The sequence below is a fragment of the Carettochelys insculpta genome, chromosome 1 (assembly GCF_033958435.1).
Source record: "Carettochelys insculpta isolate YL-2023 chromosome 1, ASM3395843v1, whole genome shotgun sequence".
Lineage (NCBI taxonomy): Eukaryota > Metazoa > Chordata > Testudines > Carettochelyidae > Carettochelys > Carettochelys insculpta.
The window spans coordinates 333,140,945-333,165,767 of record NC_134137.1 but is presented as its reverse complement, the minus strand read 5'-3'; the positions used below and the strand labels follow the sequence as shown (position 1 = coordinate 333,165,767).

At 42.8% G+C, this 24,823-nt stretch overlaps 1 protein-coding gene across 8 annotated transcripts in view; it reads left to right on the top strand.

Moving 5' to 3' along the window:
* ANKRD26 (ankyrin repeat domain containing 26) overlaps positions 1 to 24,823 on the top strand; it is a 161,797-nt gene that overhangs the window by 53,561 nt on the left and 83,413 nt on the right. For 7 of the 8 annotated variants that reach the window (XM_075015007.1, XM_075014997.1, XM_075014981.1 and 4 more), the window contains 4 exons: positions 6,594 to 6,670; positions 10,653 to 11,699; positions 12,571 to 12,821; positions 14,306 to 14,464. In XM_075015007.1, coding sequence (XP_074871108.1) covers positions 6,594 to 6,670; positions 10,653 to 11,699; positions 12,571 to 12,821; positions 14,306 to 14,464 — 1,534 coding nt within the window. The remainder of the gene's footprint in view (positions 1 to 6,593; positions 6,671 to 10,652; positions 11,700 to 12,570; positions 12,822 to 14,305; positions 14,465 to 24,823) is intronic. The other variant, XM_075015014.1, reaches the window with a different exon arrangement.

Genomic DNA, 24,823 nt, shown 5'->3' with positions numbered 1-24,823 from the left:
GTGCTAACTAAAACAACCATGTCTAAATAACTGGCTAATATTGTATTACTGCTGTGACTGGGCAGGTCTGCAGTCCGTTCATGAACATGACCTTCACTCAGGCAGAGTAGTCTGATTGCCAGCCTAAGATGCATTGCAATAGAAGATATGTTTAAAAAAGTCACGTGATCATTTCTGAACACTTCTGCATGGCAGTGTTGGTTAGATCAGTGATTCTCAACGAGGAGTGTGTGTAGCCTGGGGGTGCTTAGAGGTCTTCCATCAGGTGCATCAATTCATCTAGATATTTGCCCAGTTTTATAATACGCTATATTAAAAGCAGCAGCAAAGTCAGTACAAACTAAAATTTCACACCAACCCTTGTTTATGCTGCTCTAAATTCTGTACACTGAAATGTAAGTGCTATATAATAGTTACATGCCAACTGATTTATTTTGTAAAAATAAAAACATAAGCAATTTTTTTCAGTAATGTGCTGTGACACTTTCGCTTATACAATCAGACTTTAAAATATAATTTTAAAATGAGGTGAAACTTGAGATTATGCAAAACAAATGAGACTCCTACAAGGGGCACAATATTCAGAAAATGTAGAGGAGCACTGGTTTATATTCTGTTAAAGAAGAGGAATAAAAGTACATCTTGTTTCAAAATCTGTTTTTGAAAAAGGGTTTCCAAAACATTCCTCTAGAGCAGTTTTTCCTAAAGTGTGGTACGTAAAAGGATTTTAAGGGAGTATGTGGCAGAAAATAAATTACTAAAAATCAGGACATAAGCATTGGAGCAGCGCTGGGAGAGGGGGTATGCCAGTAAGGCCATGGTCCCGAAAGGAGTATGCGAATATTTTAGATTTGGGAAACACTGCTGTAGAGATCTTTTCAGTTGCATTTTTATTATTACATTATTTATGCATTATTTATTTTTCTTTTCTTGAAGTTCTTGGGCCCATTGAAATTGCCTTATGAGATGTGATCAGTACCAGATGCTTGGCAGACTCCCAAAATGAATCATTAGTCTATAAGCGGAGCTGATTAATTGTAATCAAAATATTTAAATATTCAATTCTAATTGTGTTTTGCATTTGTACTTTTTTTTCCTTAAGAACAGTTGGGGCTCATTAATTAGTAATCATTAAAAGATGTTGAATTACAACTAAATTAGTCTTTTAATTACTCTTTGCTTACCAAACAGATACTATATACACATTAAATCAATTACAGCTCTTGACATTTATTAGATTCTTAATTTTTTTCTTTTTGTTATAGTAGTAACTGGTGGTTGATGTGTTTCTTACTTAATAGAATAATATTTTTAATTGCAATTTGTTTCCCACTCTGTTTGGATGATGGTTAGGATTCAATTAAATGCACAAACAGTATTTAAATAATTATCTTTAGTGTGGTAGGTAGCTTCAAAAATCTGCATCAAAACATTTTGCATTTAAAATATTATTAAACAAGGAGTAGTATCTATACTTTGTGAATTAAACTGATTGTTCCTGGTCAGCATATCCTTCAAAATTTTAGTACTATTAGATCTCATCCTCTTGTTTAACTTTTATTTGTGCATAGGAAGAAAACAAGCTTTCCTGGTGTTTCTACTCCCAGTAGTTATTTAACTTTAAATGAGCTAGTTTTTTAACTTAGCTATTAGAATATTCTAAAATGAAAAATGTATTCTCTTTGCTCCTATTGTCAGAAATTAGTTTAGCACTTCAGCAAAGTCTTAATCTATGTGCTTGACTTAGTTTAGCTTTCTTTAATACTGCAGAGCAAAAAGTGCTGCTTGAAAGATTATAGTAAAATTACTTTAATAGATTATAGTAAATTTAGTCCTTGTCATAAGTTAATAAAATTTCAAATGTATTTTAAAAAGGTCTATTTCAGAAAGAAAAAATATTTAAACATTTTTATTTAAATAAAAACTAATTTTTAATTTTAAACGTATTTTAAATCCACTCTGGCTACATCATGTCTTTAGAGGCAATTTCTTATTTACCCCAGACATTCCAGTTCTGGTGAACATTGAGAGTGAATTTTTTAAAACAATGTGGTAAATTCCTTTCCACTGCCCTCTGCCTGCTCCCATATTTTCATGTGTTTTTTTTTTTATTTTAAATAACATTTACCTTTTTCTTACAATTGTGTATACACATATATTGTTAGCCGGTGGCAGGGTAATGTGCGGTGAGGTACCAACTATGCCCTTGTTACCATCCGAGTCTTTAACTGCTAGAGTGCAGGGCTCCTTCGCAGCGGGCAGTCTGGGGCAGGCTGACGGATGCCCCAGGGTCCTAAACACCCAAGTCTTTTACTGCTAGAGCAGGGAGCTCCGTCGCAGCAGGCAGCCAAGATTGACTGACGGGTGCCTCAGTGGTAGCACTAAGAGCCTTTCTGCACCCGAGACTTCAGCTGCTAGAGCACACTGTCCCGTCGCAGCTGGCAAACAGGATTGGTTGACGGGCGCCCCAGGAGTCTGCCCCGTGGAGGTGGCACGACTCTACACTAGGCTCTTAACACACTCACCTACGGCCAGGCTGTGGTAACCAAACAGTTAAAGTTTTTTATTGTGCCGGCTGTGTTGCAGTGACAGAGTAACAGCAGTCAGGCTTAGATCTTAACTAGTCACAAGTTTATTAAGCTACAGTTATAAGCATGTGGTTACAAAAGGCTATTGTCTACTTCTTATATGCTAGCAGAGTACAGGTGTTAACAGGTTACATTACAATTCAATACCACGACGTCTTAATGCAACAGCATTTATCTATAGAGCTCTAATTCTTTAACTGTGCGCACCAAAAGGAGACCTTAATGTGGGTACATTTTACCCTCCTTAATATGGGTATATCTTACCCTCCTTGCGTCTCTCGATACTAGCGTAGCCAAGCCAGGATCGGTCACTCAATTCCGCGGAAAGACGAATACGAGGTTGGGCATCCCCAGTTGCGAACCTCGGGAGGCAATCACCTGACCCGACCAGCAGGTAGTTGGTGGGAATGCACTCAGAGTCAGAGTGCCGCTGGGCCCATCTTTATACTCCTTGGCTGCGTCTACACGTGCACGCTACTTCGAAGTAGCGGCAGTAACTTCGAAATAGCGCCCGTCACGTCTACACGTGTTGGGCGCTATTTCGAAGTTGAAATCGACGTTAGGCGGCGAGACGTCGAAGTCGCTAACCCCATGAGGGGATGGGAATAGCGCCCTACTTCGACGTTCAACATCGAAGTAGGGACGTGTAGACGATCCGCGTCCCGCAACATCGAAATAGCGGGGTCCTCCATGGCGGCCATCAGCTGGGGGGTTGAGAGATACTCTCTCTCCAGCCCTTGCGGGGCTCTGTGGTCACCGTGGGCAGCAGCCCTTAGCCCAGGGCTTCTGGCTGCTGCTGCTGCAGCTGGGGGTCCGTGCTGCATATACAGGGTCTGCAACTAGTTGTTGGCTCTGTGTATCTTGCACTGTTTAATGAAAGTGTGTCTGGGAGGGGCCCTTTAAGGGAGCGACTTGCTGTTGAGTCCGCCCCGTGACCCTGTCTGCAGCTGTGCCTGGCTCCCTTATTTCGATGTGTGCTACTTTGGCGTGTAGACGTTCCCTCGCTGTGCCTATTTCGATGTTGGGCTGAGCAACGTCGAAGTTGAACATCGACGTTGCCAGCCCTGGAGGACGTGTAGACGTTATTCATCGAAATAGCCTATTTCGATGTCGCAACATCGAAATAAGCTATTTCGAAGTTGGGTGCACGTGTAGACGTAGCCCTTGTGTCACGTATCCTCTTATCTGTGGTGCCAGATCGTACTGGTCTGTCTTTTGTGACGCCAGTTTTTACAAGGGCAATTGTTACTTAATTTGCACTTGTAAGACAGGAGATAAGCAATTTTGGGAGTACAGGACATTCTTTTAGAAGGGCGGAGATTTCTCTTCTGGGATGTCTGTGTGGACGCATCAAATCCATCAATGCCAGCTGGGGTAATTTCCTGAGGCCCCCTTATTGACAGTTGGCCTGTTAGCCTTTTATCTGTACTTTCTGTTTCTCAGGGTCACGATGAGCTAGCACATCTGGGCCTCTGTGGGAGACATCAAAGACGGTGCTGTCAGCAGCTGTTCTCTGCCCTGTGTGCTTGTGAGGCACCTCAGGAGGGGCAGCAGGCTGGCTTGTAAGGGGGAGATCTTTGTCTGGCTACATATATATAAAGTATGCACCATTAAAAGATCATTAAAGTTGCAAAGTTAGGTAACTCTGAAACTGTTTGCTCTGGTAAACTGAATTCAGACTCCCTGGCTATGTCTACACTAGCACACTAAGTCAAAGGAGCCTGTTTTGAAGTAAGAACATTGAAATAGGCTACTTCGACACGTATCATGTACACGTCCTCTGGGGCTGGCGCCATCGATGTTCAACATCGAATTAGCGACAGGGAACGTCAAAAGGAGCTGCCCCGGAAGGAAATGCGGAGTGTCCACACACACAAGCACTCTCTTTCGAAATAAGGGGCCGGCAAAGCCTGCGGACAGAGTCACAGTCTGGACTAGCCCTTCTGGGGCAAGAGCAAGCCACTCCCTTAAAGGGCCCCTCCCAGACACACTCAGCCTGCACAGCACGAGGTCCACAGAGCCGACGACTGGTTGCAGACCCCGTGCACACAGCATGGACCCCCAGCTGCAGCAGCAGCAGCCAGAAGCACTGGGCTAAGGTCTGCTGCACACATTGACCATAGAGCCCTGCAGGGCCTGGACAGAGTGTCTCTCAACCACTCAGCTGATGACTGCCATGGAGGAGCCCACTATTTCAATGTAGCGGGATGCGGATTGTGTACACACGCTCTACTTTGTTCCCATCTTCGGATAGGAATAGCGATTTCGACGTCTCTCCACCTAACGTCAATTTCAATGTCGAAATAGTGCATGGGGCGCGTATACACGACTCTTGCTATTTTGACGTTGTGCCAGCTGCTTCGAAGTAGCTGGCTAGTGTAGACGCACCCCCTGCATATAAACATTATGATAGTCTGAAATTATAGGATGATATGCTGTTTGTTTTCTTCCACAGCACCCCAACCTCGCAGCACATAGTGGTTGGTGTTCCCTTACTGAGCATCTATTTAGTATTTTTCTTTTCACTGTTGACTGTGTGTCCTTAAGCGTTATTCTTTGTGCACTAGTCAAACCCTGTTTGGGAGACAGAATTACTAATTGCCCCATAAGCTTTTCTATGGCTTTCATCACTTTAACTGTTTGTGAGGCACTCACACTAATTGATCCTCATGGTATTCCTGTAAGGTGTGGTGGTAGTGTGGTAGTTCCCTGTGTTGTAAAATAGAGATAATACTGCATAACAGAGAAATTAAGGTCAAAATTATCCACTAATTTTTGAGTGCACACTTTGAAATGCCTACGACCTGATTTTTTTTTCTTTAGATTATTTCAGTTGCATCTGGGAGACCATATGATCTCAAGTTGGGGAGCCAGAAAATGAGGCACACAATTAGTGGCCACCTGTGAAAAATTTGTTGTAAATGACTTGACTAGCGCCACAAACTCATGGAGACAATTCAGTTCTTAGTCATGAGATTATTCTTCTCTTTCTGCAGTCCCCTACTTCATTCACAGGTTTTGAAGGATTAGATATTTGTTGGTAAACTTCATTTTCACCATGCACACACACCAGTTAAAAAAATATTTCCATCTATGACAATCAAAATTTACAGATAGGCAAACTAAGAAAAATATAGTTTAAAAACCCCATTAAAACTTGATATCAAGATATTTGCTTTGTATGTTTTGACATATGATGACAGTTTGTTTTTTTTTAATAATTATAAAAGTTTAACTTTTTGAATCTCAATGTCTGTCAATCAATTCTTGTTTGGTACCCTCCCTACTCCCTTTAATTTCTCTTAGCCGTGGAAAGTTTCAAGCAATAAAAATTGGAAGAGATGCCTAAAACCCATAAGTTCTTGTAGTTGTGAAAATGTCAATCAATAGCTGAAAAATTTAAAGCTAAATATTGATGTTATTTATTGAAATTATGAACAAAAGTTCAGTTCTGCCCACCTACTCCTAATTTCTGCAACAAAAGAGGAAGGATTCCTGCAAACATCCCCCAGTCATGGCTGTTTTGAGCACTGAATGAGGCAGGCATTCCTTAGGAAAAATGTGTTCAAGTTATTTGATTGTGTTATAATGCATGTATACAGTGGGCAGAAGTATGGTGCATCAGCAGTATTACTGAGCAATTATATGTTTAGTTATCTATTTCCAAGAGAGAGAGAGAAGCATGATACGTGTTGGGCGAGGGTCTATTATTGTAATCTGTCATATATTTCTTTCATATCTATTGATCAATTTATTAGAAGAGAAGATTCAAAACTAAACCAGCGTTATCTTAAATCAGTACTTTTATGTCGGTTTCTGCTTCAAAATTGCATAAGTTTGAGAAACTTCATTTTTCTGTTGATGTGTTACAATTTCATTGTTATTTAATGTGTTGCTATTTGCTGTAAGAATTGATCATTTGCAAAGTATTATAAGCAGAAGTATATGCTTTAGGTTAATGTCTTTAAGTTATAATTACAAAATTTTTATTCACTATTACTACAGATGAAATGTCTGAACCACCCTGTAATATGTCACCACTAGATGAACAAGCACATGCAAGTGAAAAGTACAAGAATCAGGTAGGTAAAGCAAATTTATTTTAATTTATATAAGACTGTCCTGAAAATTGTTTCATTTCGTGTTATACCAAATAAAATTAACATTATTAGCCAGTTCATGTGCTGAATGGCTGAATAGTAAATGTCAAGAAGCTCTTGCCAAGTACTTTTTAAAAATGGTAAATGAGCTGTACACAGCCCATGAATCACATGGTTCTGTAGACTAAAATCATTTTATCAGTTGGGCTGTTAGTACCACCTTTTATTAAGGTGCCTAGCACTTCCCAATAAAAGAACCTGTTAACAGTTGCTTATAACTTTGGTATCTTTTAACCATTGGGGCTGAGATTATCCTTGCTAGATGTCTGCCTCAGGCAGTCATTGCTGTTGCTGCTGCTGATGATGATGATTTTCAGCCAAAATAGTTCTTCTATTTTTCAGAGTGATACTACGAAGAAAAGCTTTCGTGCATGTTAAAGAATTTCTGGCATCCTTTCCTTCAAAAAGTTCTGTATTTCAGAAAAGGAACTTAAATTTGCAGGAAAGGTAGAGGGACGGGAAGTTCCTTTTGCTGTTCTTGTAAAAAATCTTTGATAATTTTAGACAATTTACAGGCTTTTAAAGACTTGCAGTTTGTACAAGCACAATAGAAAATTTATATTTTTATAACTGAAAAAAAAAATTCCCCAAACATTACATCAGTAATGAATGTGTTCTAGTTTGGGTCTGAGCAGGACTCACTGTACAAATCCTGGTCAGGACTGCTCAATTCTGTGCTGGATCTGAGCATCTGAACTGAGAGCATCAAGAGACTGTCTCCCCACTGCTCTAATCTCCATCCACCACGAGTCCAATTTCTTCCCTGTCTCCCTCCCCTATGGGCCCAGGCAGTGTGGAGGAGGAAGCTGCCTAATTAGAATGGAAAGACCAGAACTGAGCCTACAGGCAGTGGGGTAGTAGATTAGGACAAGAAGCTGGGAAAGATGGGGGAGAGACTAAGACTTGGGGTTGGAAGGGTTGAAAGTTGGGAATGGGAGAAAGGGACTGGGAGCTAGTAGATGGCAAGGAAATTGTGTTAACATGAGGAGCCAGGGGAAACTGAGACTAACTGTTTGAAGAGACTGATGCAAGGGACTGCTGTGTGTCTGCCGAATCAATTCCTTAGAAGGAAAGATGGGCTTGGGAGCCAAAGGAGATGATGGAGGGTGTAGAGGCCAGGTTGCAGGAGATAGATTGAATGAGAAGGTGAGAAAGGAAGTAGGGTCTCTAAGCAAAGAGACAAGGTTAAAGGAGCTGGGATTTGGGGAGTGTGACTAGAACTGGAGGAGAAGAAGCCTGGGACTGGGACAAGAAGCCTAAAGAGATGTCCTAGACCATCCTTTCCCTTGTTCCAGCTACATCTTGGAGGACATGGGGCAGAAATGGTCTCATTTGGGGGAACTGACTGTGTATATGTCCTCCCTGTGGAGGCTGGAATGGAACTCCAAATACCTGAATGGCACCAATCCTCATCTGGTAGCAGATATTTGTGAAACTCATTGTCCAAGTGTGCCATCCCCTTTTTGTGTTGCTACTTATGAAAGCTGTCAAACTACAACTGGTATCAATTCCTCCATTAGTTCAAGAGGCAGAGGTCTGTGAATCTAAAGATGATTCATGATCCAATATGATCCCATATGACAATTTCTTTTTTTGTTTATTTTAGTTTCCTTATTTAAAATCCAAGGAAATGATACCCGACATGAGAAAATAAAAACGTTATTGCAAATTCAAGCAATCAGAAGTGAGGAAACGCCAGAATTAAGAATGCCTGACCCCCAACTGCGCATGCATTATGACCCAGTCTTTAAATCTGTTTTTTTTTCTTCTCTTCACACATTTAGATTTGTTTTTCAAGGCTTGATTTTGATTGTCTGAAGCAAAGATTAAGACCCTGGCTTTAACTGGCTCAGTGTAGGCGTGGGAATCTGTCTGTGAGGAATAAGTTGTAGGATAAGGGTTGTGGGAATTCATTAAGTAAACCATAATGTAAACCTTTTCCTTTTTATTTGTTACAACAGTAACCTTTTTAAAATTAAAACAACAGAAATGTAACGCTTTAAAGACGAACCAAATGATTTATTCAGTGATGAACTTTTGTGGGACAGACCCACTTCTTCAGATCGAAAGCTCGTCACTGCATAAATCATTTTGTTAGCCTTTAAGGTCCTTACATTTCTGCTGTTTTGTTTTGTTCGATTACAGACTAACACAGCTACCTCTCTGTTACTTATTAAAGTTGTAATTTTGAGACAAATCAATCAGAGTTCATGCAAAACATATACGATAAATAGAAGAAGAAAAGAAAAGAATGATATAAATTAAGGGCAAATTTTTCCTGCTTTACTATGTGAATAATCCCATTGGCTTCAGGAGGAGAACTCTCTTCATCAACCTGCCTGTTCAAATTGCACAAGATTTTATTTAGGAGATGAGATCTTACTTTCCTTCCCAATAGCTTTTAGTTAACAAAACAAGTATATTCAGTCTAAACTGTTTTTAAAAGTCCTGTAACTCTAAGAAAATACCTGTTCAGTAATATCAAAACAAAAAAGCAGTCAAGTAGCTCTTTAAAGACTAACAAAATAATTTATTAGGTGAGCTTTCATGGGACAGACCTACTTCTTCAGACCATGCTCACCTAATAAATTCTTTTGTTAGTCTTCAAAGTGCTGCTTGACTGCTTTTTTGTTTTGATAGTATGTAGGCTAGCATGGCTTTCTCTCTGTTACTGTTCGATAATGGTTCAGTAGTCATTGCTCTTTACATTAAATCATGTGATAGTAGTAAGAAACACTAATTACTGGTATAGTTGAAGTCAAGCCAATGAGACAGTATCGCACATAAGTTAAAGCCTGTGTCTTCACATGACATGGAAATTTTGCGTCAGTGTTTCAGCCCTTTAGGTGTACTGTCATTCATTTGAATAATTTTTAAAACTTAAAAATCAAAAATATAGTGAATTACAAATATGGAGGATATACACGCGCAACACTGGAGCAGACCCAGTCTCAGCAACGTGATATGTTCAGTGAGTAGATAGAAATATAGAAGTCCCTTGTTTGTCAGAAGCTGTGGTGGGAAACAGTTTGTGACAAAACCTCTGCAAGGCTTCCTATGGGGGAGGACTACTTGTGAAGAAATCTCTATAAGGATTCCTCCAGAGAGATTATTGCACAGTGGGAGTTGGTGTTTGCTTAATCACCTCAGAAAATGTGCGCTACAAACTTGGATTTCAGGAGATTTGAGAGAGACCGGGCCCTCCGTGCAGCTGCATGGCCACTGTGACAGCTCCACATCCTCAGATCTGTGTTACTGTGAACTCCTTTGGGCTGCAGCAGCTCCTGGAATTCAGGCCAAGGGAAAATAGCACAATCTGTAGCAGTACAAATTTTTACAGGTGATTTCTGTGCTGAAATTTTCTCTAATTTCAAATATTTGAAAGCAGACATTGGGCCAGGATGTCTTCCCTAGTAAAATAATGTGAGCACTAGCCTGTCTCTTCTTCCCCCAGCATATTTTTCTCCATTGGCAGTACCTGGACCATTGAGAGAGGGGTGTAGATACAAAGCCCATTTACAAGGAGACAAGATATGTAGGGGGAAAGGGAATCCCCAAATGGATCTTGGAGGCACAGTCAATTCCAGCATCTTTCTATAGTTTATATATGTGAAATTACAGAAAGTAGATGGGAATTTAAAACGGTTTAAAAAATGACATTGCTCAGATAAATCCAGTCCAGCCAAAGTAAGGCTCAATAAAATAGACTCCCTTTATATAAACAACATTCAGTAAACCTTTTGAATGTTCAGGGATTTTTTACAGGATTTGGTTACAGACCAGTCAAGATTTTTTTAAGCACAGATTTGTGATATTTGGAAAAGTTTGCAACATAAGCATATTAAACTAATTGTAACTGCTGTTCTTTTGCTAATATTTGTTTCTCCATACCTGCCTTCTTAAGGTTAAACAGATACTAGACACAACCAACTTGACAGGAAAAACAGCATCTGATACTCACACTGATAAAACAGAAATTTTATTTCCACATCTGAAAATGAAATCTGAGCCCCAAAAACAAAATGAGGAATCACATGCTGATGACGTGCAATTAAATCCAAAACTTTGGGAAGAAAGATATGAGAAAATGTGGGTTGAAAATGAGAAAAAGGAATTGAAAACAAATTTTAAAAACATTACAGCAGAGCTAAAGCAAATGTTTGGTGAAATTAATGAAGTTGAGAAAACTACACCCATGGAAGGGACATTACAAGATGACTTCAGTAAAGAATTGGAGTACATTCATGAAGCACGACATAATTTGACAAAACCCACCAGTAATATGCAAGGATCAGGTGAATTTAAGGACCTATGCTCTGTGCTAAAACAGAAGGAATCCAGCAATGAAAGCATAATGTCCTATGCTTTAAATTCCAGCTCTCATGAGCAATCCAATCAGTGTATTATCAGGCTATGTGAAAATGATGATGAACAAGGTACTGAATCTATATGGCGTGTAAATGAAGAGGGTTTTACTAACAATGCAGAAAGTACAAAATTAGCTGTAAATAAAGAAGACGACCAAATAGCTGCTATCAAAATAGAAGAAAATGTGGATGGAAATATGAATTTAGAGATTAGTCCTGATTATTCACTAAATAGTTTGAAAGAAAGCATTTTGGACAAGAGAGCTAATACTCTAGATACTGGAAGATCTGTTTCTACAGATGATAAAAGCACACTTCTTGCTTTAGCAAAAAGCAAATTTGTGAAAGACTCACACAATTTTAATGATGCTATTCCCAAAGACTGCTTTGTTGGCAATACTAAAATTAGTAATACTGAAATTGAAAGTAATTTGGAAAACTCTCGACAATCTCAGGATGAAATGTTGAAAAGACAGTTGGATGAAGAACTGGAACAAGATATGGAAAGATTTAAGAATGAGGTAGGAATGCTGCAGATAGTGTTCCTGGCTTTGGAGAAAGAGAAAGTACAACTACAGAAAGAGGTAGAGGTTCACCTGCTGCTTCTTCATTTTCATTGCTCTTTGCTCCACATCAGCCATCCTGTTCACTTCAGCTATTCATCATTACAGAAGGGTTTCTTGTGCAAATTGGCTTTTTGTGAACTGCAAACATATTTTTCACATATTTTAAAGAGGGGCAGGTGGAGACAGCCTTCCTCTCCTCTGTTACATATTTAGAAGGTGTAAGAAATCTCAAATTTAGTTATTTTTTATATTTGAATTGTAGGCTGCTATTAAGGACCGTATTCATTTCTGATTTTAATGCCACTCCATTGACTTCAAAGGAAATGCACATATTTGCTGTGGTTCTCACTCTGAACCAAAGAATGAAAATAGCTTCTGAACAGGCTATTGACTGTTTGCATTTGCCGTGTTCTGTGTATGCATGTCTTTTATTACTCTTTGCTGACACTTCAGTTTACTGTGAAACAATTATTTGATTAGGTGTTTTCATTCAAAATTGCTTTAACACGGTTCTGTTAATTACATTAATTATGTCTACATAACAAACATTATTCCTGTCTTCTAATTTCCTGTCATTAATTCAGTTAATGTCTTCATTGCTTCATATTATAAGAGGTAAATAGTATTTATTTTAAAGGTAAGGCTTTTATTAAAGTTTTTAATAGTGAGTGAATTCATCTTTTTTCCCCAAGTATGACAGTATTCTCACTTATTTGCTGTTCTATATAGTTGAATATTATGTAAATGTGGTTCTTTAAAATTAAAAATACTTTTCAATGCCTTTTTGTGACTTATAAGAGTACAATTTTGTGTACATCTGGCAAGAATTCCTCTTTATTAATTCAAGAAAATTATGACAAATGCTAAGCATCAAACTTTTTTATCCTAGGTAGAAGAGGAAAGGAGAAAGCAAAAATATGGGGAAACGTTGGCAATAGAGAAAAAAGAAGATACTTGTAAATCAAAGATGCAAAAGCTGGATGGAAATGGTATTGACCAGCAAATGAAACAAAATCTTACTATAAAAGGGAACCAGTATTCTACAGAAGAAAGTGGAGAAACCACACAAGAAGAAAACCATATTAAGAACAATATTTCCTCCAAGGAAAGAGCAAGATTAGTTCAGATACCTTTGAAGGGGTAAGAAACTAAAAATAAAGATTAATCTTCACTTCTTGCATGCAAACCTAATTGCCTAAAGTATTTTTTTAATTCTTTAGCTCTGTGAAATAGTCTTCTACTTGGTAAAATGGGATACATATTCTGTGCTCACTTAAATGTAATGTCACTTCTATCTTCCTTCCTAAAACTAGTTAAGGACTATAATAATTTGAGTGCTTCTCATTAAATAAATGATGCATTGCCCAAGATTTAAAAGAAAAAAATGGATGCAAAAAGTTTGACACCAAATATCGGTTTAGGCCTCTAACTGCTTGATTTTTTTTTTTTTAAATGACTTACCACCTAAAACTTCTCATTGACTTTAGTATCAATATTCAGGCCAAATACATTTTCAAAGCCACAAAATTCCTTTTCTGTAAATAACTGGAAATTTGTGGCTCTTTTAGACAGCTGTTTCATATTGAGTTTTCCTAAAGAAACGTAGTAGTAGGAATCCCATTTTATGGCTGTATAAAGAGTTGCATGTGTATTCCTCTCTTGTATAAAATCCTGGAAAATTTTTTACAAAATTCATCCAAATGTGGATAAGTAGTTCTTGGAATTGTCCAAAGAGTACCTAAGACTACATTGCAGGGTTTGAGCCTGCACACTGCTGAGTCTTTTCCAGCAAACTATGTTCAATTTAAATCATGTGAGTAGTCCAGCTGAAGTGCCATTGAGACTACTCAAGCACAGCTTAAAGCACTTCACTCAAAACAATTAAGGCCAGAGTGCTTAGCACCTTGCAGGATTTTACCCATTATGTCTTTTTTATAAAGTGAGAAAAAGTAATTTGACTATTTTCTTCAGACACTGTTATAGTACAGCATTTCTTTTTGAATAGGAAGGGCAAGATTTACTCATTGGTGGAACCTGAGCTGTTTGTCCTAAGCAGCAAAAGTTAGCCAGTGGAGTAGGTGGACATAATGAAGCAAAATGCCTACAGTTTCTGTTCTGTAGGGGATCTAGAGTCATAAAGAACAGTCTAGAACCATGCAGAACAGTCGTCGTAGTGGGTATGACTGATCAAGGAGGAGGTGGGGTAAATCAGCTAAAAGATGTACTAGTTCAGTGAATCTTAGGTTTTTAAAGCAGCCGTTCCTTGATGAAGAGCTACATTACTTCCAGCTGTCCATCTAGGTAAAACCCCATTCCAGAGCATTTGCTTTTCTGAGCACAGATGAATGAAATTTGCTGCTCCTGATGCTCATCTAGCCCAGAAATTCTAATGCATGTGGCAATGTGTTATGTGGAAGGAAACACTTATGCTAAGACTGTTTGTTTGTGTCCCCTTCACTATTTTGGTAGAGTCAGCTTCAGTACTTTATCACAGAAGACTTCTTTAAAATGCTTTGCAGTGTCTGGGTACTGTCTTATATATTACTTATATATTTGTATCTGTTACAGAGTATCTTATTTGAATATTCTTTAAGTACTGGATTTTTCTTTCTTTCTGTTTAAAGTACTAATTCTGCCTTGAATGTGAAGGATGTAAAGAAAACTGAAAACAAAAAGCGGCTGTCAAAGCAGAGAGTTAATCAACAGATGAATTCCTCCAAAGGAAATCAATTCCAAGTATTGGATGATAGCACTTTGAGTGAAACATCTCAAGATGAAGAAAGGTACAAAATATAACAATGCTCTATTTCCCATGTAAGACTGTTAGAAGTATAAGTTACTTAAGAATAGACATTAACTTGTGAACTGACACACAAAATAACCACTACAATAGAACCTCAGAGTTAGGAAGATCTCAGGAATGGAGGTTGTTGGCAGCTGTGAAATATTTGTAAATCTGAAGGAAATGTTATGGTGGTTCTTTCAAAAGTTTATAAGGAAACAGTTATTTGAAATAAGCATAGACACAATTTCCTTACCTTGTCAAACATTTTTTGTAAACTTTGCCATTTCTAGTAGTTTACATTTACAGTATTGTACGGTATTTGCTTCCTCCACACCCCTGCTGCTAGATTGCACACTTCTGGCTCCAAATGCAGTGTGAGAAACCGGCTTTTTTCCTCAGATTTGGGAAAGGTTCTAAGTGTCATAGTTAAATACAAGGACAAATAGTTCAGCCTAAATAATTAGCATGTATTTTAAGGCAGTGTTTATCAACTAGAGTATGAGGTTACAATAGGCTATGTAAAAAACACAAATGGGGTCAGTACAAACTAAAATGTCACACAAACAATGACATGTCCCCCTCTATTTATAGCAGGCTGAAATTTAAGTGCAGTGTTTATATTCCAGTCTATTCGTTTTATAATTTACATGGTCATGTGAGAAAGTATGCAATTTTTCAGTAAAGCTAGGTGTACACTGCAGCAGTCTTTCAAAAGGCGAACGTTCAGATGATGCCATCTGAAAGATCTCCTTTCGAAAGAGTGCGTCTACAAATAAAAAGTGGACTGAGCCCGCAATCTGCTCTTTTGAAAGACTGCTCCGTCCTTTTGAAAGGGAGTGTCCACACACCCATGGGTGCTCTTTCAAAAAAGCAGAGCAGGAAATGCAGCGGCTGGGGTTGCATGGCAGACAAGCCCTTCTGGGGCTTGCAGCCAGCCGCTCTCTTAAAGGGCCTCTCCCAAACACTGCCCCTCTGTAAATGCTGACACCTGCAGAGCTGCCACATGCACCACAGTTCCCGTGCCTGGATCCGATGGCTGCCCACACTCAATGGATTCTGAATAGCAGCTTCTGGAGCTGGCAATCATGAGCACCTTGGTTGGTCACCTGGCCAATGTGGTTGCAGCTGCCCTTCACCACCTCCTTGGGGTGAGCCCCCAACCTGGGATCTTGCCATCACCACCCCAAGTGCCCTGGTGCATCTAGAGCTACCCCAGCAGCACAGACTGGTGGGAGCAGCTAGTGATGTGGGACTGGGACAATGCCAGATGGGTCCAGTATTTCCACATGAGCAAGTGGACCTTCCAAAAGCTCTGTCACTGGCTCGCACCCGCCCTGGGACACAAGGACACCCTCATGTGGCTCACCCTCTCCCTTGAAAAGAGCATTGCCATCGCCGTTTGGAAGCTGGCCATCCTGGATGGCTTCTGGTCCATAGGGCACCAATTTGGGGTGTGCAAGGCCACCATCAGGGCTCCCTCATGAAGGTGAGGCATGCATGGGTCACACAGCTGCCACAGGAAGGTGGAGGGGGCTCTAGGGCAAGGGGGACCCTTGGCAGCTTGTGACATGGGGGAGGGGAACCGGCAGAGGGCATGGGGAAAGTGGGGCTGGGAGCAGTCATGGGGGTGGGGGCCAGGCTCACCCCATCACCCCCTCACTCCCATGCAGGTCATCTGCACTGCCTACAAGATGCTCTTCCACAGCGTCATCTGTGTGGCGGATGTGGATGCGACTGTCATGAGATTCACTATGCTCGGCTTTCCACGCTGCTTTGGTACCCTGGACAGGATGCACATCCTCACCCATGCCCCGGAACATGGCACTGGCAGCTATATGAACTGAAAGGGCTACCACTTGGTAGTGCTTCAGGTGCTCATGGACAGCAAAGGCTGCTTCATGGGCATCTACAAAAGCACAAATCCATGGGTCCGGATTTAATGCATCCAAGGGTACTGAGGGAAATGGCAGATGTCATTGCAGAGCCTTTGGCTAGTATCTTTGAAAACTCGTGGAGATCGGGAGAGGTCTTGGATGCTTGAAAAAAGGCAAATGTAGTGCCCATCTTTCAAAAAGGAAAGGAGGACAATCCAGGGAACTATAGACCAGTCAGCCTTACCTCTGTCACAGAAAAATCATGGAAGGAATCCTCAAGGAATCCATTTTGGAGTGCCTGGAAGAGGGGAAGGTGATCAAGAGTAGTCAGCATGGGTTCACCAAAGGCAGGTCATGCCTGACCAATCTGATTAGTTTCTTTGATGAGGTAACTGGCTGTATGGACGTGGGGAAGTCAGTGGATGTGATATACTTTGAATTTAGCAAAGCTTTTGATATGGTCTCCCACAACGTTCTTGCCCATAAGTTAAAGTAGTATGGGTTGGATACAGGGACTGTAAGATGGATAGACAGCTGGCTTGATGGACGGGCCCAACAGCCAGTGGTCAATGATTCAATATGTGGTTGGCAGTCAATTTCAAGTAGAGTGCTCCAATGATCGGTTCTAGGGCCACTACTGTTCAACATCTTTATTAAGGACTTGGATGAGGGGATGAATTGCAGCCTCAGCAAATTTGCAGATGACACTAAGCTAGGGAGTCAAGTAGATAATATTGGAGGATAGGGGTAGGGTCCAGAGTGACCTAGATAAATTGGAGGATTGGGCCAAAAGAAACTTGATAAGGTTCAACAAAGAAGTGCAGAGTCCTGCACTTGGGATGGAAGAATCACAAGCACTGTTACAGGCTGGAGACTGACTGGCTAAGTAGTAGTGCAGCAGAAAAGGACCTGGGGATTACAGTGGGTGAGAGGCTGGATATGAGTCAACAGTGTGCCTTTGTAGCCAAGAAGGTTAATGGCATATTGGGATGCATTAGGAGAAGCATTTCCAGCAGATCCAGAGAAGTTATTATTCCCCTCTACTGGGCACTGATGAGGCTACATCTGGAGTATTGTATTCAGTTCTGTGACCCCCAGTATAGAATGTGGACACATTGGAGAGGATTCAGCAGAGGGCAATGAAAATGATTAAGGGTCTGGAGCACATGACCTATGAATAGAGCCTGTGAGGTTTGGGCTTATTTAGTTTGCAAAAAAGACGACTCAGGGGTGATTTGATGATAGCCTTCAGCTTCCTGAAAGGGGGCTCTAAAGTGGATGGAGGGTGTTCTCAATGGTGACAGATGGCAGAACAAGGAGCAGTGGTTTAAAGTTACGGAGGTAGAGGTGTAGTTTGGATATTAGTAAAAAAAATATTTCACCAGGAATGTGGTGAAGCACTGGAATGTGTTACTGAAAGAGGTGCTAGAATCTCCATTCTCAGAGGTTCTTAAGTCCTGGCTTGACATGGTCATGACTGAGATGGTTTAGTTGGGGTTGATCTAGCTTGAGGCAAGGGGCTGAACTAGATGACCTCCAGAGGTCCCTTCCAGCCCTAGGATTCTATGATGTATGTGGGGTGGGCAGGCTGGACACAGAAGTGTGTACATGGAATGCTGGACTCTTCCTCTGCATGGAGGCCAGGACATACATCCCTCCGTGGGGGTTCCAGGTCCAGGGCGTCAGCATGCCCCCATGCATGGTGGCAGACACTGCCTACCCCTTACATCCCTGGCTGATATGACTCTACCCAGGCTACCCAGACCCCACCCAGTAGGCATTCAAAAGCCACCTCAATTGAGCGTGCAATGCCTGGAGGGCCAGTGGGGGTGCTTCCTCAAGCACCTGGAGGTCAGCTTGCACAATGTCCCCCAAGCGATGGGCACCTCCAGTGTCCTCCAGGATATAATGGAGGGCAAGGACAAGGCCTTCATGCAGGAGTGGACAACCGAGTCTGGCCCTGGGTACGAGCATCCAGTCACTGCCTCAAGCCACCAGGCACAGCGAGAAGAGGTCCACGTCAGGGAAGGCCTCCAGGAGACCTTTTCCCATGGGCCTTAGTGACCCCCACCTGCAGCCATCCCTCACAGGCCCCCCACACTCATGCATCCCTCACCTCTCACTGAGCCCCCTCACTCACACATACACCCCTCACCATCCACCCACCATGAGTATGGAACACAGGGATGGTGTAAAAATAAACTGTTTACCCAACAATGTAATCTCCATGTTGAATTATATACAGAGGGAAACAGGGGCAAACTCTGTACATGGGCAGCTGGGGAATTGGGGGGATCTCAACCTGGGGGATGGGAGGAGGTTATCAGTCCAGGGTGGGAGCAGACAGCCATGAGCCCTGTCGTCCCTGGAATGATTGAGATACTAAAGGAGCACTCAAGAATGGTAAGGCAATTGCAGACAAACTGAGTGATTTCTTTGCATCACTCTTCATGGCTGAGGATGTGAGGGAGATTCCCAAACCTGTACAGTTCTTTTCAGGTAACAAATCTGATGAACTGTCTCAAATTGAGGTGTCATTAGAAGAGGAGTTGAAACAAATTGATAAACGAAACAGTAATAAGTCACACGGGCCAGATGGTATTCACCCAAGAGTTCTGAAGGAACTCAAAAGTGAAATTACAGAACGAATAACTGTAGTGTGCAACCTGTAATTTAGATCAGCATCTGTTACAGTTGACTGGAGGATAGCTAATGTGACGCCAATCTTTAAAAAGGTCTCCAGAAGTGATCCTGGTAACTACAGGCCAATCAGTTTGACTTCAGTACCAGGCAAACTGGTTGAAAATCTAGTACAGAACCGAACTGTCAGACACACTGATGAACATAATTTGTTGGGGTAGATTCAACATGGCTTTTGTAAAGGGAAGTTGTGCCTCACCACTCTATTAGAAATTTTTGAAAGGGTCAACAAGCATGTGGATGGACGGATTCTGTGGATGTAGTGTACTTAGATTTTCAGAAAGCCTTTGACAAGGTCCCTCACCAAAGGCTCTTAAAAAAAGTTAACTCTCATGGGATAAGAGGGAAGGTCCTCTCTTGGATTTCTAACCAATTAAAAGATTGGAAACAAAGGGTAGGAATAAATGGTCAGTTTTCAGGATGGAGAGAGGTAAGTAGTGATGTCCCCCAGGGGTCTGTGCTGAGACCCGTCCTATTCAACGTATTTATAAATAATCTGGAAAAAGGGATAAATAGTGAGGTGGCAAAATTTGCAGATGACGTAATACTACTCCAAATAGTTAAGTCCCAGGCAGACTGTGAAGGGCTGCAAAAGGGTCTTAATAAATTTGGTTATTGGGCAACAAAATGGTAGATGAAATTCAGTGTTGATAAATGCAAAGTAATGCACTTTGGAAAACATAGTCCCAACTATACCTATAAAGTGTTGGGGTCTGACTTAGCTGTTACCACTCAAGAAAGATCTTGGAGTCATTGTGTATAGCTCTCTGAAAACATCCACTCAGTGTGCAGCAGCAGTCAAAAAAACTAACAAAATGTTGGGAATCATTAAGAAAGGAACAGATAATAAGACAGAAAATGTCATATTACCTTTATATAAATCTATGGTATGTTCACATATGGAATAGTGTTTACAGGTATGGTCGCCCCATCTCAAAAAAGATATATTGGAATTGGAAAAGGTTCAGAGGAGGGCAACAACAAATGGTTAGGAGTCTGGAGCATCTGCCATATTGAGGAGAGGTTTATAAGACCAGGTCTTTTTAGTTTGGAAAAAAGATGCTTAAAGAGGGATATGATAGAGGTATATAAAATCATGACTGGCGTGGAGAAAATAGGTAAGGAATTATTTACACCTTCTCAGGACACAAGAACTAGGGGTTGCCAAATGAAATTAATAGGCAGCAAGTTTAAAACAAACAATAGGGAAGTATTTTTTTTCACACAACACACAGTTAACCTGTGGAACTTCTTGCCAGAGAATGTCGTGAAGGCTAAGACTATAGTAAAGTTTAGAAAAGAGCTAGATAAATTCATGGGGGATAGGTCTATCAATAGCTATTAGCCACGATGGGCAAGAACAGTGTCTGTAGCCTCTCTTTGCAAGAGGCTGGAAATGGGCAACAGGCAATTGATCACTTGATGATTACCTTTTTTGTTCATTGCTTCTGAGACACCTGGCATTGGCCACTGTTGGAAGACAGGATGCTTGGCTTGATGGGCCTACGGTCTGACCCAGTATGGCTATTCTTATGTTCTAATTCCCCCTCCCCACTCCCTGGTTTTGGGATCCCTGACGGGTGGTATAGGGCAGGATTTATGGGGAGGTAGGGCCATGGGAGGGCTTCATAGCGGTTGGGCTCAGTTGGGGAGGGCAGCAGGGGGACAACTGGGGGAGGGACGGGGGGATGAAGCATAATGTCCCAGTGGTTGGCCATTAGCTCCTCCCAGGCCATCCGTCACCATGCAAGGTCAGTCTCCTCCAAGCGGATGCGCCACTCTGCCATCTTGGCCTGGCAGTGGCCGGCACAACCATCCCCCCCCAATCACCGCCATGGTCTCCAGCCTCAAGCCCACCATGGTGCTGTTGGTGGGCATATATGGGCCCTCTCTGCTGCCTCTGATGGGCTGTCCAGGATGATGGAGGGGAGGGGACTCTCCTGGCCTTCCAACACTACAGCTGTATGGATAGAAAGGGAGAGATGGACAGCACTAGCTCCTTGAGAGCCAAGCCCCCCGCCTTTAAGGATGAAGCAACACCCCCATGCTCCCGTCCAATGGCTCGGTAGCCATAGAGTATCGTGAGTTCTGAGGGGTTCCCGCCCATGTGGGGCAGTTCCTGGGCATGGTCCAGCCCCACCCACCCTGTCCCCACATGTATGGCATGTGGTGCTGTCTGTGGGGCCAGGTGCTGATTGTTGTGGCTGCCCACCATGGTGTGCCGGGGCCATGGCCACTCAGGATGTGTCTGGCTTAGGTCCACTAGACATGTGGGAGACCTGCTGGTGGATGTGGTGCCCTGCAGGCTGGAGTGTGCGTCCTGCAGGGTATTTATTGGAGGGTCCCTTGCTGAGGTCCACCGATGCCTGGCTGGCTGTGGCACAGCTGGAAGACCTGAAGGGCAGGTCAATAACGAGGTCCCCTTCCTTGCTCGACCACTTGCTGATGGGTTCTGGCTCCAGCTGTGGGGGGCAGCCCTGGGGTTCCGGCTCCTCATCCTCAAGATGTGGCTTATCTGCCTTAGCATCCAGGATGGTGGGTGGCAGGGAGCTCTCCCTCTGTCCCCAGCAGTCTGCAGAGCTCGCTGTAGTAGGGGCAGGTCATAGGCCCTGCCCCTTAGCAGCTGGCTTTGTCCTGGAGCTGGAGCTCCTTAACTTTGCTCCTCACCTGGTCATGGGTGCAGGCAGGTTATCTCCGGGTGGCCAGTCCTTCGGATAAGCAGGCAAAGGTGGCAACATTCTGACGATGTGCCGACCTACTCCGGGTCCCGTGGGTGCGTGTGGGGTGTGGTACAGCGGGGTGAGTCGGGTGGCCCGGGACCGACCACCCCACCTTTATAGCAGCCTTATATAGGGTAGCAGCAATATATGATTCAGCGTATCTACTTTAAAACCTAAGTTTCCACAGTATTATGAGTACCAGGAACAATAACACTCCGATTGTGAACACAACAATGCCCTGTGGCTGTTCTAAGTCCCAATAATTCTCTATACAGCCCCAGCTAGACCAGCTAGTGGTATTTACCGATAGTGATTTATTCATAACTACAATTACTTAACACTTGTTATATATATATAGTTATTTATTTGGCATAGGCTAAACACTAGGTTACATATAGCTGTATATAATTACATGTGACTTACCAATAACATCCAGTGCTCCCACATCTCACCAACAACTACGTTACAGCGGCCCTTCAAGTCAGAGATACGGCTTGGTTGGGACCTTTTGTGGTGGTGACGTCCGGGTGATCAGGCCAGGGTCTGCTGTCTGGACTGGAAGTTGCTAGCCTCCGCCTTGTGTCCAGGAACCCACACCCTTATTCCTGCTAAATCACCTTTTATACTGTTTCTTACTTGAGGGTTCGATACCTGGCCAATTAAAGCGTTTGTTACCTAATTTGGGCTTTCTATCCTCCCGGCCTGTCGGAACATGTTACAAGATTTCCTCTGTCCTTGGTCTTTTTCTGAACCTCCCCTGGGACCCTCTGATGTTGTACAACCAAGATGTTCTCTTTGGGGGGCTTCCAGCTACTAGCCCCAGCTGTTCTCTTTGGGGGCTTGCTATCTGCTTGTCAGGATGTTCTTTTTAGGGACTCTCCAACTACTTGTCAAATTTCTGATTTCTTTCTCCTGGCCTGACTTCAGACCTTCCCGCTGTTGTATGATAGCATTCCAAGATGGAGTGTATGGTCATTCTGCCTTGCGAGTCAGGCCTGGCCACCAGGTGCTCGTGCTCCCACACATTCCACTGCCCACCCCACCCTGTAAGGGCTCTGAGGGGCTCCTGGGGTGACTAGCTGCTGGCCCTTGCTGGTCACTGTTGTCAGGGTGGCCATGAGGTGTGCTGCAGGAGTTCGTGCCTGTGGTGCAGCCAGCTCACTCTCAGCTTCCTGCCATGGGGTTTCTGGGTCTGTGTGGCTTTAAGGACGGGCCCATGTAGATACCATAGAGCCCTGCTGATGCCTGCCAGGGCATCTCCGTGACCCAGCTGACCGGTGCCATGGAGGACTGTTCTTTTGAAAGAGTGGCCCGTGGAGCATCTACACGCATTTTCTTTTGAAAAAGCCTTTTGAAAGAGGGTGCTCTTCCTAATACAGGACCAGAGGAGTGCTTTCGAACGCAGCATTGCGTTTTTTTAATTTTCTTTTGGAAGAGCACATTTTGTGGGTAGATGCTCCGCACGCTGTTTTGAAAGAGGACCAGCTTTTCTGAATGTACTTGTTAGTGTAGTCTCAGCTTAATAGTGTGCTGTGAAACTTTTGTATTTTTATTGTCAGCTTTATTGAGGGCATTTAGTGTACCTCATTCAGTACATTTAAACACCCCAGTACAGTCAGTCCTCAATGTAAGTTGATCTGATATGTTGGGTCACACGTACACCATTGAAACTTGAAGGAACACAACATAAAAATTCCTGGAGCTTACATTGTTAATGTCATTTAGAACAGTGTTTTTTAAACTGTGTTCTGTGGAACACTGGTGTCCCATGAACAACTCACCAGTGTGCCATGGGCATTTGGAGGAGTACTCTGGTGATATATATTTGCTGTTATTAAAACCAGATACAGGGTGCGTCTACACTAGCCAGCTACTTTGAAGTAGCTGGCACAACGTCGAAATAGCACGCATCGCGTCTACACGCACCATGTGCTATTTCGGTTTTGAAATAGACGTTAGACAGTGAGACGTCAAAATCACTATTCCCATCCAAAGATGGGAATAGCACCCTACTTTGACGTTCAATGTTGAAGTAGGGCGTGTGTAGATGATCCGCGTCCTGCTACTTTGAAATAGAGGGGTGTTCATGGCAGCCATGAGCTGAGGGGTTGAGAGACGCTCTGTCCAGCCCCTGCGGGGCTCTATGTTCACCGCGTGCAGCACCCCTTAGCCCAGGGCTTCTGGCTGCTGCTTCTGCTGCAGCTGGGGGTCCATGCTGCGTGCACAGGGTCTGCAACCGGTTGTCGGCTCTATGGATCTCGTGCTGTACAGGGCAAGTGTGTCTGGGAGGGGCCCTTTAAGGGAGTGGCTTGGGGCTTTGCTGGCCCCTTATTTTGACGGGGAGCGCTTGTGTGTGTGGACGCTCCTTCCGGGGCGGCTCCTTTCAATGTTCCCTGTCACTACTTCATGGAATGTCAACAGCACCAGCCCTGGAGGACGTGTAGACGATACGCGTCGAGGTAGCCTATTTCGATGTTCTTACTTCAAAATGGCTAGTTCGACGTAGTGTGCTAGTGTAGACATAGCCACAATGTTACTTCTTCATTTCTATGATACCAGATTAAATTACTTGTGTTTGTTTTTGTTGTATATGTTGCTGTTTGTTTTTGAGGCTTTTTTTTTTTGTCTGAATACTAGCAGGACCTGACCCTTTGTGGTGGCAAAGCCAAATTACTCATTTGCACAGGAGTTGCTGGTGGCCCTGGGCAGAGAGCTCCCAGTTGTCTGGGGTGCAGAGCTGCTGCCAGCCCAGGGCAGGGGGCCACCACTGGCTGGGGAAGGGCACAGTGAAAATTCTGCGAGGAGATAAGTGTTCTCCCTTCACCTAGCCCACTCTTGCACCCTCATTCTGCTCAGACCACTCTGCCCCTACATCCCCTTCTGCCCAGAACCTCCGTCCCCCACCCTGCTCCTGCCTATGGGGGAGAGGGAGATTAAACCAACCTGTGGCAGGTTCTACAGCACTTCATGATGGGGGCTCCATCTCCATACCCATGCAGTGCTCCAGCCCCATGCCAGAGAAGGGGCTCCGGGAAGCTCTGGCCCCAGCCTTGCACTGCAGAG